The sequence below is a fragment of the Chrysochloris asiatica genome, unplaced genomic scaffold (genome assembly GCF_000296735.1).
Source record: "Chrysochloris asiatica unplaced genomic scaffold, ChrAsi1.0 scaffold00042, whole genome shotgun sequence".
Taxonomy (NCBI): domain Eukaryota; kingdom Metazoa; phylum Chordata; class Mammalia; order Afrosoricida; family Chrysochloridae; genus Chrysochloris; species Chrysochloris asiatica.
Genome location: NW_006408560.1, coordinates 4280233 through 4294253, shown reverse-complemented (window position 1 = coordinate 4294253; position 14021 = coordinate 4280233). Strand labels below are relative to the sequence as shown.

At 40.5% G+C, this 14021-nt stretch overlaps 1 protein-coding gene across 3 annotated transcripts in view; it reads right to left on the bottom strand.

The window, feature by feature from the left end:
- The window catches only part of CHD1L (chromodomain helicase DNA binding protein 1-like), an 89148-nt gene that overhangs the window by 25582 nt on the left and 49545 nt on the right, over positions 1–14021 (bottom strand). For all 3 annotated transcript variants that reach the window (XM_006861318.1, XM_006861317.1, XM_006861319.1), the window contains 3 exons: positions 8389–8503; positions 7793–7946; positions 1246–1411 (listed from right to left, as the gene is read on the bottom strand). In XM_006861318.1, coding sequence (XP_006861380.1) covers positions 1246–1411; positions 7793–7946; positions 8389–8503 — 435 coding nt within the window. The remainder of the gene's footprint in view (positions 1–1245; positions 1412–7792; positions 7947–8388; positions 8504–14021) is intronic.

Sequence of the window (14021 nt, the reverse complement as noted above, 5' to 3'; positions counted from 1 at the left end):
TTATATGAATTGTTGAATGTGAAACTGATGATGTGCCCTGTAAACTTTCACTCAATCCACAATAAAAACCTTAAATTAAAAAAAAAAAGAAACACAACGACATATTGTGTTAAGCAAATCTGCTGCACAAGACCTCTTTGAAGCATTCAAGAGCAAAGATGTCAGTTTGAGGACTAAGGTGTGCCTGACCCAAGCCATGGTATTTTCAATAACCTCACATGCATGTAAAAGTTGGGTAGTGAATAAGGAAGATCTTAGAAGAACTTATACACTTCAGCTACAGTGTTGGAGAAGAATATTAAAAGTACCACAAACTGTCGGAAGACATAACAAATCTGTCTTGGAAGAATTATAGCCAGAACGGCCCTTAGAAGCCAGGATAACACAACTTTATTTCTCATACTTCAGACATGTTATCAGGAAGGACTAGTACCTGGAGAAAAACATCATGCTTGGTATAATGGTCAGCAAAAAAGAGGAAGACCACCAACAAGATGGAGTCGCATCAACAGTGGGCTGAAGAGTAACATTAATTGTGAGGATGGTGTATGACCAGGCAGTGTTTTGTTTTGTTGTACACAGAGTCACTATGAGTCGCTCAACTGTACGTAGCAACAACAATACACTTCATGGTGTACTGCGAAGGCAAAAAATATGTGGAAAGCACATACGTGATGCATTGCCTGTTGTTGTTAAGTGCCATTGAGTCGGTTCTGACCCATAGCGACCCTGTATAGGGTTTCCAAGGAGCAGCTGGTAAGCTTGAACTCCCAACCTTGCAGTTCAAACTGACTTTGCAGTCTGACACATTAGCCCACAGCACCGCTCCAATCAGCATTAGCAGTTATTTTTAAAAAGAAAGCACTCTATTATTCAGAAAGGGAGTCACTATGTGCATAGCTGCATACTAAGGAGAGGAGAGTTTATTATTTACAGGTGAAGACGTTTGTAACCAAGACCAAAGGACAAATTAAAGTCCACCAGACACTGCTACTACAGGTATGAATCTTCAGGGAACCAATTTGGTCAAAGTTTGACTATCACGGAACAGCCAGACTAATTTCCAGTTAATCTGGGAAGAACTCCTTGACCAGGCAAGTCTTAAGCAATGTGCTCGTGAGAACAGGGCTGGGCAGAAAAAGATGTCCCAAGGAGCAGTATCTGGGACTTGCCATAAGGACCAATCCCACTAACGTTCTAACTTTGGCGATTGTGTGATTTGCTCTGTACTCAACCCCAACTTACTTCCTTCCTCTTGCTCCCTGCTTTCTTCTTCTGCTGTAGGTAAGGCATCGGAGATCCACTGGCCATCTTTTGTTTCTCCCAGAATAGACTCCAAGTCTATTTCATCCATGGTGCTCCCCTCAGAGGACAACAGCTTATCCAAACCAAATTTGAGAATCTCACTTAACTTCAACGGAAAAACAACAAGGAAATCCAGTTAGTGCTCGTGAAAACAAACACTGGCCTATCAGTGATTTGCTAAGTGGCTTCATGATACCAGGCACATTCCTTCCCTGACAGACAGCCTTTTTTCTCTCCCCATCGTTGATGGTACCAACCAGGGCTGTGTAATAGTTGGATGCTAAGTAAGCAGAAAGGTAACAAAATGATGATAACTATTGATTTTGACAATGCTTCACGACCAAAGAAAAATTATATTACCCTATTGGTTTTGAAGGATAATTGTAATTTCCTGCATTTTCTTCTTTTAAAAAAAATATATGTTTTTGGTAAAGATTTACATAGTGGTTAGGTTCTCCTATGGACTTTGGGTATGGCACTGTAGGATAAGCACTGGACTGCGAACTACAAGGTCAGTGGTTCAAACCAATCAGCTGTTCCTTGGAAACCCTATTCAGGGTTGCTGAGTCAGAACCGACTCAATGGCACTTAACAACAAGGTTCTCATACAACAATTTCTAAACAAGTTGTTCAGTGACATGGGTGACATTCTTCACAATTTGTGAGCACACTCATTATTTCCATTCTGGTTGGTCCATTTCCATTACTCTAGTTTCCCTGTCCCCTTATCTTTGATCCTGCATTTTCTATTGCATGTCTCACTTACTCTATTTCACAGGTACTCCTAGAAACCACATGGGAAGTCGGAGACCCTATTAGCTACTCTCACCAGAATTCTTAGAAAGACAAGGCTACACTAGGTATATTAGCTCTACTGTTCACTAACTTCTATCCTATAGCAATTTGGATTCCTTTCACAGAGCTTGATGGAAAACATCTTCATAAAGACCAGTCACGTCCTGATCACAAGACCACATGCCTTTTCTCAATTCTAATCTTCTTGGATAGCTTCTACTGTTATGCTCTCTCTTCCATTATTTCTCTCTAATGCGCTTCAGCCCAGGTAATTTTTTCTGGCTCTAGACTTCCTACTTCCAATTTTGTACCACCCTCAAGTCTAACTCTTTGAGATTCTGAACCACACTGGCTTCACAACTTGGCTCTTTTGTCTTATCTTGTCCTTTTAAAACTCTGTCAATGATCTCCAGGTGCTTTATTTTGTGGATAACTTGGAAAGCTTACGGTATTCTGTAATAGCTTGCAGAAACACTTGGCTCACTTAAGCATGAGCTCGCCAGATAGATTTATATTTAACCTTGGTATACACATAACCAAAGTAACTGGCTTTGGAAGCTGGCACCCAACACAGAAGAAAGACAATTTATGATAATGACTAGTCCTTACTGGGACCCTCCCTTCAGCCCACCTTGTAGATAAGCCCGCTTCCTGGCTTACCTTGTTTTTGCTCATTTGTGATTAATAAGGTACTGGATAAGAATATAATTTTTTTTTTATTAGAAGCAATATATTATAGTAATTAAGCATATGACCTTAGAGATTAGAGATTTCTAATAGTTCTAAATCTGTATGACCTTTGGCAAATTAGTTAAAATGGAGATAAAAGTTAATATCTGCCTCATTCTGCTGTTACTCATATTCCCTTAAATGACTGGGAAGGTACCTTAGACAATGCTTTGCATACAGTAAGGATTCAATAAATGTTCACTATGACATCTGCCTTTCTCTGCTTCTCCCTGCAGGATAATGAGCCTCTTCCCTGCTTTATAATTTCAGAATCCCAAGCCTAAGGTTTAGCAAAACAGAAGCACAACTTTTGCTACTGGATTCTTTTATAAAAAAAAAACAAACTCCTATTATTAAACTTGGTCTTTGGCACCTAAAGGGACAACCCATCTTGATGGGGAAGAGATAAATAAGACATGAGCGCCTTCTGTTAACAATGAGCTGTGTAAGAAATCTGAGAGACCAGTGGTCTGTATTCCCACACTGCTTGGCACTGTGCCTCAAAGCTATGTCTATGCAGATTCACCATCAAAGTACCAGCAGCCCAAGTTGCAGGGACACTCCTGACTGAACCTTGTGAGCCTGGTCATATTCTGGTGGATGAAGAGTCCCAATACCTAGAATGCGAGCATTACAAAGCTCTGCCAGTTACCATCTTCGCCATGTGCAGCAATGAATTCACTGTTGAAGGTACTATGGGAAGTATGATTTTTAAGAGACTCTTCAGTCTGCCTTTCTCTTTCTTGAGCTTTCATCTTACATCTCTACAAAATGTACAGTCTGTCTGCCCCCATCATGGATATGCATCCACTTGACATCCCAGAGTTGGGAACAAAAGGAAAAACAGAAAAGAAAAAAAACTATTCACTCTGAGATAAAGAAAAAGCACACCAACACACCAACATAGGAAAACTCAGGTTACTTTTTCTAGTTCTAGTCCCCAAGTAAAGAAAAGCCTTTGAGTAGAGAGAAGCTAAAACAAATGAAGAAACAAGGAAGCAAAAGAGCGGAACAGAAAATTTCAAAGGGAAGCTCCAGAAGAAAAAGTCAAGTATTCTTATGAAATGTGTGAAGACCTGGTGTTAGAAAACCGAAAGGGAAGAACACACTCAGCATTTCTCAAGTAGAAAGAATTGAAGAAAAAACTCAAGCCTCAACTTGCAATACTGAAGAACTCTACAGACAAAACACTGAATGATGCAGAGAGCATCAAAAGATGGAAGTCACTCTACCAAAAAGAAATGGTCGATGTTCAAGCATTTCATGAGGTAGCATATAATCAAGAATCAATGGTACTGAAGGAAGAAGTCCAAGCTGCACTGATGGCATAGGTCAAAAACAAGGCTCCAGGAATCGATGAAATACGAATTGAAATCTTTCCACAAACTGATGAAGCACTAGAGGCACTCACTCATCTATGCCAAGAAATTTAGAAGACAGCCAACTGGCCAACTGATTGGAAAAGATCCATATTTGTGCCAATTCCAATGGAATGTGGAAATGATCAAATGTTATCATTAATATCACATGCAAGTAAAACTTTACTAAAAATAATTCAAAAACGGATGCAACAGTATATCAACGGGGAACTGCCAGAAATTCAAGCCGGATTCAGAAGAGGGCGTGGAGCAAGAGATATCAAGGCTGATGTTAGATAGATCTTGGCTGCAAGCAGAGAATATAAGATGTTTACAAACTATGGATAACATTGCAAAGAATGGGAATTCAAGAACACTGAATTATGCTTATGAGGACTCTGTATACAGACCAAGAAGCAGTCATTAGAACAAAAGAATATTAAATGGTTTAAAATCAGGAAAGGATGTACCAGGGTTGAATCCTTTCACCATATTTACTCAGTCTGTACGCTACGCAAATAATCTGAGAAGCTGGATTATATGAAAGTGGTATCAAGATTGGAGGAAGACTTATGAACATCCTATGATATGCAGATGACACAACCTTGCTTGCTGGAAGTGAACAGGATTTCAAAGTTACTGATGACGGTCAAAGATTACAGCCTTCACTATGGATTGCACATCAATGTAATGAAAAGAAAAATCCTCACGGACCAATAATTAACATCATGATAAATGAAGAAAAGATTGAAGTTGTTAAAGACTTCATTGTTATTGGATCCACAAATGACAGACTTCTGGCAAGATAGTGGACTAGGTAGACACACTACATGGACCCTGTACAACAAAGATGTAGGAGACAAAATAAAATAGAAACATGTGAAAATTCTGGTACCCTGAACTTTAGAAGAAAAGTTACAGAGGTGGACGGAGTGCTTGCTGGGAGGAGAGGCTGGGCAGGGATGGTGAGAGACAGAGACTGACTGGCTAAATGAGGCTCTGCCACCATGGAAGCAGATTCAACAGCAGAGGGAGGCCTGGCAGAGTAGATTTACAAAGGTGAAAAAAAAGGCGTGATTTCCTCTTTTACCCCAGACTCCTTGGTGACCAGAAGTGTGGCCAGTTCCCACCCTCATCCACCCCCAGTGCAGATCCTGCTCTCCAGGAATTCAGAATCACATTGTTGGGAGCCAAGCCAGTGTTAGTTGGAACCAGCTGTGTAGCTTTGGTGCCAGTATTCAGGTGGGCTCAGCTCCACACCTACAGAACCCACAGAGCCACCAGACAAGCATTTAACCAGTAACCCTGCCCTCTGCTGCACTGTGGTCCTACCAGACACTAAAACCAGCTCCATCAGGGGCCTCCATGAACTACTTCCAGACTGAGTGCCCTGAACACAGATTATAATACGGAGACCACAGGAACTTCATCTACGGCCAGGAAATCTACTGTCACATCCCTTCCACAACCACCTCATAAACTCCTTGAATTACAAAAGCCCCCAAACCTGCCAGAGATTTCTCCCTTTTGGTCCAACAACTGCACTGTTTATTTTTAAAAATAAAAAAATCCCACAATGCCCCAGAGACACAAGACAATAACGAACAAACAAGAGAGGATGGCTCAAACAAATAATCAAGATGCAGAACTAGAAAATGTTTCTAAGAACAAAATGTTAATGGAACTAACTGAAATAGAATGATAATTGGGCAGCTTCACAGGATCGACAGAAAGATCGAGGAAAGCAAGAAGAACACAATAAAAACTTAAGAAGAATTCAGGAAAACACTACAAGAACAAAAAGACAAAATAGACGCAAATTTTGAAATAATACAAAACCTGCAATTAGAAATCCAGAAGATTAATACTCAGATCTCAGAAATGGATAATATATTCAAAGGAAACCCAAATTAGGAGATTGAAGAGAAAACTCTCAATACTAGTATGCTAGAAGAACACTCAGGAAAAAAGTTTGAAAAAAATCCAAAGAAAGTCTAAGAGTTATGTGGGACACCAGGAAGAGGAACAACTTATGGGTAATCGGAATTCCAGAACAGGAAGAGACAGGCTCAGAAAAAACTGTCAAATAGTTGTTGGAAGAAAACTTCCTTAACCATCATGAAAGATGAGAGGGTAAACAGATAAGAAGCTGAACGAACCCCAAATAGGATAGATGCCAAAAGAAATCACCATGACATATAATCTAGCTTTCCAAAGTCAAACACAAGGAAAGAATCCTGAGAGCAGGTTGGGAAAAACGAAGTTACCTACAAAGGAGAATCAGTAAGACTACGCTCTGATTTCTCAGCAGAAACCATGCAGGACAGAAGATAATGGGAAGACATACAAAACGCCGAAAGTAAAAAAATTCCAACCAAGAATCATAAACCCAGCAAATATGTCCCTCAAATGCGACAGTGAAATTAGGACATTTCCTGATAAACAGAAATGAAAGGAATTTGTAATGACCAGACCAACTTTGCAAAAAAAATGCTAGCAGGTGCTCTTTGAACTGAGGACCAACAACAGCAGAAAACAACCTGAGATTATTATACATGACAATAGCACCCAGAACTCAATCCAGATATAGAAGTATTTAGAGTAAAACAAATCTATAAGACTGAAAATAGGGAACCAGAGATAGCAATATATAATGAAGTCAACTACAAAACAAAAAGAGGGAACAGTGTAGATACAGAACTTCCAAATGGCAAGGAAGTCAAGCAAACTTCAAGATAAAACAGGCTGTTTTAAGTAGGAAAAAAAAAAATAATACATTACAGGGTAACCTCAAGGAAAACTAACACATCAAAATAAAAAAAGAGGAAAATCAGAATGGAAGGCACTGCAACCATGTAACGAAACAAAGTATATGATTTGTTGAATGTAAAATTGATGATCTGTTCTATAAACCTTCACTCATTTCATAATAAAAGTTAAAAAAAAAAAATAACAAAGATATCATATGTTGCATTAAGCAAATCTGTTGCAGAAGACCTCTTTAAAGTGTTCAAGAGGAAAGATACCAAGGTGCTGCACCTGGACCTAAGCCAGGTTATTTACAATAGACTCATGGATGTGAAAGTCGGATAATGAATAAGGAAGATTGTAGAAGAACCGATTCATTTGAATTACAGAGACGGAAAGAATATTAAAAAGTACCATAGACTTCCAGGAGAACAAACAAATCTGTGTTGGAAGAAGTATAGACAGGATGCTTCTTAGAAGCCAGGATGTCCAGACTTGGTCTCTCATAATTAGGACACGTTATCAGGAAGGACCAGTCAGTCTCTGGAGAAGGACATCCTACTCGGTAAAGTGGAGGGTCAGAGAAAGGAGGGAGACTCCCAAAGAGATGGGTTGACACAGTGGCAGGGACAGTGTTTTGTTCCATTGTGCATCAGGTTGCTGGATAGGGTTTCTGAGGATCAGCTGGTGGGTTTGAACCACCATCCTCGCAGTCAGCAGCCCGGTGCTTATCCTACAGCGCCACACTAGGACTGCATAGTTGGGGGAGTGAGCAGTTAATGCTAGTTCTTTTCATATACATTCTCCACTGCAGAGAAGACTGAATAGAAACCTCCTTGTCATGTTCTATATTATACCTGGAGGTCAGCAGTGGGCGAAGGTCTCTGGGTTCCCAGAGTCAAGTGGCCTCCTTCTATGATCATGTTGGTGAGTTGCAGTTTGGAGGCTGCTTTCCTGTAGACAATTTCCTCCACAGTGTCTCGGGCAATCAGCCGGATAACTTTAACAGACCTGTGCGGCAAGAGTCAAAAGAGAGCAGTGTGCTGTGAGAGTTTGCATAGCTAGTTAAGTCTGTAAGGTAAATACTGTTAAAAGAAAACAAAACTAAAATGCCCTATTCAGGGGACAATTAAAGGAAGGCTGTTTTATTTTGACCTTTTGTTAGTGAGATCTGGCTTCCAATTCTCTCTGAACATTTGCAAAGAGTCAAGAAAGGAATAATAAAACAGTCACTACTGGGGTTCCTGATCTGTGGTTGAAGGAAACCTCTGAATATGCATAAATTATCCTCAGGTCAAAAGGTAATGTCTGTATTTGTAACTTAGTTCTATAACCTCATAGACAGATTTTGCAGAAGGAAGGACAAGTGAAATAACTTCTCCTTCCTCCCCATCCTAGAACTACTGACAAGCCCAGTATAGGAAGCACAAAAGAGTTGATGGGTAAATCTCACTTGTTCTGGCCAATTCGGTGAGCCCTGGCAGCTGCTTGCAAGTCATTCTGAGGATTAAAATCGCTGTCAACAAAAATAACTGTATCTGCTGCAGTTAAGTTCATGCCAACTCCACCTGAAAACAATGCAAAACCGAAGTGATCAGTAGTAGCACAAAGACTAGAAACTAAAAAAAAAAAAGGCTAGAGGGGGTCAGATGAATAAACAACTCAATCAAAACAACCGGCATCATCCTTCAAACAGAAAGCCTCCTCCCACTGCAGAGTCCACTACCTGACTTGGGATGTTTTAATTATTGAATGTAACAGGATGCGGGAAGCAGGAGTTAAGCAGCTGACACGGGTACCTAAGCTAGTTCTGTGAAGCCATTTCAATCTCTTCTGTTTAAAAACCTTAATTTGGACATTAGGAAGCTGAGCCAGGGACTCAATCTTCTTGATGGGGGCTGCACCTGGTTGACTGGTGCCAGGATGATTATGAAGTGTGACTCAGGGGGAGACAGGAGGTCCTAAAATACAGAGCTCTGTGTGGACGTGTGGTGGAATGTGGATTCTGAAGTGACCTTGATGAAACCCAGCGGTCCAGCTCTTTGTCACATCCCACCTTCCACCCCACCACCCTACATGTACTACACTGACATTTTCAGAAGGGAATTTCTTCCTCTCTCACATGACCATATCAAACCTGAGTCAGTTTATTCTGTTTCCGTTCATTCTGTTTATGTTCATTGTCTCTAATCTCTTGTTTATGTCTGAAATGGTACTCTGGATGAAAAGTTTTTTTCATAAAATAAACTCATAAGCCATGACCAAGAAATCATGGATACTGCAAATTATTGGAAAATAAACAATCGATACAATAAGGAAAAAAAAAACCTTGGTTTGATTTTGGTTAGAACAGTCCATGGAATAGGACACATGCTCTTTCAGAAAACAGCTCTAAATATGAGAACATTCTACTGTAAACACTGATAAGAGCTCTTATTGTCATTTTTAAGCTAAAACGAAGTGACAAGATCCCTGAAACAATTTAATGAGACGTACATGGCCACAGAGTAGATTCAGACCTTATAGGACAGGGGACAATTGCCCAGAGGGTTTCCAAGGTTATACATCTTTAAGGAAGCAGACTGCCTCATCTTTCTTCCTCAAAGCGATGGGTGGGTTCGAACAGCTGACCTTTAGATTAGTGGACTGAGTGCACCAGAGCACCTTTTAATGAGAAGAGGGAAGGATATGAGGGTAAGTCAAAAAGTACTACTACTAGGGTTTCAGTTCATACATGCAGGGTTTTACTCTGAACAAAACATTTAAACATGTCTCTGCGATTAGTGGGTGGCTACAAACAACTTCTCTCGGTAGTAAACTTGTCTGAGTCTCACTAAGTGGCTTCAAAAAAAGAGACTCTTTTTGCCATGGGAAAAAATGATTCCAAAGTCAGGACTCATATCAAAATTTTAACAAATCACTGAAGCTTTACCATCAAGTTTACAGGAATGCCACCCCACAAAAAAGCAACAGTTTTCAGAGGAATCAAATGTTTTAAGGAAGGTCAGGAAGATGAATTCAAGGCAGACAAGTCAGCTCAGAAGGTTATGGTAACTGTTTTTTAGGGTTCCAAAGGAGTTATACTGATAGATTTTCAAGAACAATCACAGGTACTAATTATGAAGTTTTAAGAAAACTGAAAACTGCATTGGTGAGGAAAAGGTCAGCAAAGTTGTGCCAAGAAATTTTTTCCATCATCTTCTCATTCTTCAAGGGTACCAAGAGCTGATACATGAGAATTTCATTGTGAAATCTTACCCTATCCACCCTACAGCCCTGAATTGGCTCCTTCAGACTTTTTATTCCCCAAACTCAAAGAACATTTCAAAAGAACACTGCTTGAGTCCCTTAAGAAAACCCAAACTGTCAATGTGATACGGTATAAATTGAAGAGAGCAGAATTCTTTGGGGAAGGGTTAGAAATGGAAACACTCCTTCAAAAGTGTATAGATCTACAGGTGGATTACAAGGTAAAATAGACTGTTTTAAATAGAGGAAAGTTAAAAGAATACAGGGTTACCTCAAAGAAAAGTAATACTTCACAACATACCAAGAAAATGAAAGTTCAAGAAGAACACGGAAACATTAAGAATATGAAGCTTAAGAAAGATACACATACGAAAAGAAAGGAAAAAAAAAAAATGTTGGCTACCAGGGTGGGAGGGAGAGGACGGTAGAACACAGGTTAGGGTATGGACACATCATAGTTCGGGTGTTGGGGAGGGCTGTACATAAGAAGAGGGAGGGAGATGGAAGAACCAGGAAGATAGGAGAACACTTACGCAGGTTTACATGGGCTAAATGGGACAGAGATAAATAATGATGCATGCTCAACCTTGGAACAACAGGGTTCTGTGATACAGGGATCTAGGCATAGTCTGAATGGGTAAAAGAGGGGAAATAATATTAAGATGCTTGGCTATCTTATGAATGTTGGTTTCCCTTGCTTACTATTGTAAAATAGTCACTTGCGTGTGATAGAAAGAAGTATCGGGAAATATATGATTACAGAAAACTTGTAAGCCCATCTTCAACCTATAATTGACTAGAATACTTAAAAGGAGTTCTAGAACTTGCCCAATGAAATAGGTTTCTTGTGGATACTTTGTAGTGTATATTATCTTAGTTGGAATCCTGAGTTCCACCCAGAACCTTCTGAGGTGGGACATCCCCACTTGAAAGGACAAGTAGACCAGCCTGCAGAGGCTAGAGGAACAGAAGACACTTCTCGAAAGTGTTACCAGCAGGAAACATCTAAAACAAAAATGGCAGTCTGATTGGCTACTACAAGAACAAGCAAGTTGTTCATCAAGGAGTCATCAAGGCAAGTGGTCAAGTCCCTTCAGGACAAACCCCCATCCAAGACTGAAACTCAAAGGGAATACACAAGCAGGCATGTAAACTTGATGGTGACCATGTTGGTCTACTGGTGAGTGGAAGAGGGGGAAAAGCAGCAATGAAGTTATGGGTTGAATTCAACCACATTCCATAGACTCCTGTTGGCCTGGAGATGAAAGAGAGGAGAGGAAGTGCTGGTTGGTCTAAAGTTTGGGGAGACCTGAGCACTCCTGAGCCTATGGACAAGGACTTAGCCACAGAAGGATAGAGCCAAGAGTAAAGCCTCCACCTGATATGAAATGAGGAGAGATGCACAAGAATGCTCAAACATGCAGATTGTACCCATTTGACCTAGCTTCAATGGCTTGATGATCAGAACTCGACTAGAGGAAAATAAAGAAATTTGATAAAGGAAATGACTGTAAATTGCTACAATTTGATGAACTTGACCTATACTTATGGACGTAGTAGCTCAAAATATTAACCAAGAGGGAAGGAGTCTTCTCATCAAGAATCAAACATATCTCCTCTGTACATAGGGTTGATAGGGAAGGGCAAGTTAAGACACTGGCTACCTAAATTGGGGGTGGCTATAAAGGCACGAAGTGACCAGCTTATGTTTTTTCAAGAGGGAGTATAGTTTCAGAGTGTGGGGGAAGGTAGAATGCCCAGAATAGTTTTCATCTCATCTAGATGGGTTTGGTGAAAAGAGATGGAGATAAAATTCTTATGACTCAATAGTAATTGTTATCATGATTAATTGGAATGATCACAACAGTAAAGGTAGAAGTTTTGTAACATAGAGTGGGGAGTAGTTAATCTTACATTTCAGGAACAGAAGACTCTAGGACCAGTAAGTGAGAAGAATGAGCGGAATGTGGGACCCTATCCAGAGAAGCAGCAACACCAGAGATGGAGGCAGAGATGAGGACATGGAGAGATAGAGCAGCTGAGGACTCTAGGCTCATGGAAAGAGAAAAACAGTGCTGGCAGCCAAGAGGCAGGCTTGCAGAATGTGCCCTTGGGTTGTTTAAATGATTATATGTCCCTGAGTGTTTTTGTGTACATAAGAAAAAACAGAGGGAATAGAAGCAAATAATGTTGAATGGTGACGCACAGAGGGGACTGGATTGTAATCACTGCAATGATACAAAATACAATAGGATGAGTACAAAACTGATGTGCTCCCATACAAACTTTCAGTCAAAAAAAGTGTATAGATCTAGATTGAGGATATGCTGAACAAGAATAGCTTCCTATTTCAGTATCTCTGTTTAATACAGGGCTCTATGACTTCATAGCAGTACTTTCTGACTGACTGACACTCCTAAGCAGAGTGGGAAAGTACTTCTCTGATTAGAGAAAACTAGTGAGTCCTTTTGTTACTTGTTTCCACATTAATCACAGAGAAAGTAAAACACTCCACGGAACAACTTTCTGGTCTTCCCTCAGTGCTACAAAAAAAGGGCCGATGCGGCTTCTTAGACTACAGGAATTAATTAAGAGAACTAGAAAGGCAAATTACAGCCTTCTCTTTGATTAATGTGGAAACAAGTACAGAATGGACTCCCTTGCCAGGGTTGTTAGAGATCATTGCTGAAACAAGCAAACCTGAAAAGGTATGTGCCAAGAGTCTGAATTCAGGACTAACTTTTGAGAAGGACTACTGACTGGTGTGGCGCTGTGGGTTAAAGCGCTGGACTGCAAGGTCGGTTTGAACTGCAAGGTCAGTGGTTCAAGCTCACCAGCCGCTCCTCAGAAACCCTAGACAGGGTCACTCTGGGTCAGAATTGACTCAACGTCACTTAACAACAACAAACACTGATTAATGAGAAATGCTAAATTAAACCTAATACAACAGCTAACACTTTACACTGTGTTTACTTACATGTCGGGCACTATTCTAAACTCTTGACATATATTAACTACTTTAATCCTCACAACTCTGCAAGTGGCTGCTATCATTATCCTCAATTTATAGATATTGAGATGGAAGCACAGAGAGGTTAAGGACTTATCTGAGATTACACAGCTAGAGACTAAGGTCAAAAGCCAGGATTCAGTCCTACATGGTATCGTTTGAGAACCTATGCTTTAGTATACTGCTTCCATCCAGGCATTCATTTCATTAAAACGTGTGCTCCATAGCTAAGTCCAAGCACGTTCAATAGACTCCTGTGAACCTGGGTGGACACCTGGTTGGGCCAGCAGTTTGGCAAGACCTGGGAACTCCTGGGCCCAGAGTCAATGACATAGCCACAGAGGACTACAATGGAGAGTGAAGCATCCAGCTGGCAAGAACGGAGGGCATATACACAAGAACACCCACACCTTCAGATAATATCCACTTGACCTGGATTCAAGACTGGATGATCAGAGCTCAACCAGAAGAAGAAAGATAAGGAAAAAAAGAGTAATTTGATACAATTTGATGAACCTGACCTACACCTATGGATGCAGTAGCTCAAAAGAGGGAACAAATCTTTATAGTGAGGATCATTTTCCACCCCCACCCCCCACCATACACAGAGTAGACAGGGATGGGCAATTTGGACATTGACTACCCAAAGTGGGGGGATTACAAAGGCAAGAAGTGACTGGCTTATAAGCTTTCAAGATGGAGCCTAGATCCAGAGGGCATGGAGGAAGGTAGACTCTCCACTGAGTAGTATCTAATCTGTCTGGGCGGGGCTGATGAAAGAGATGGGGATAGGTTCCCTGTGGTACAATGGTGAATAATTGTTATCA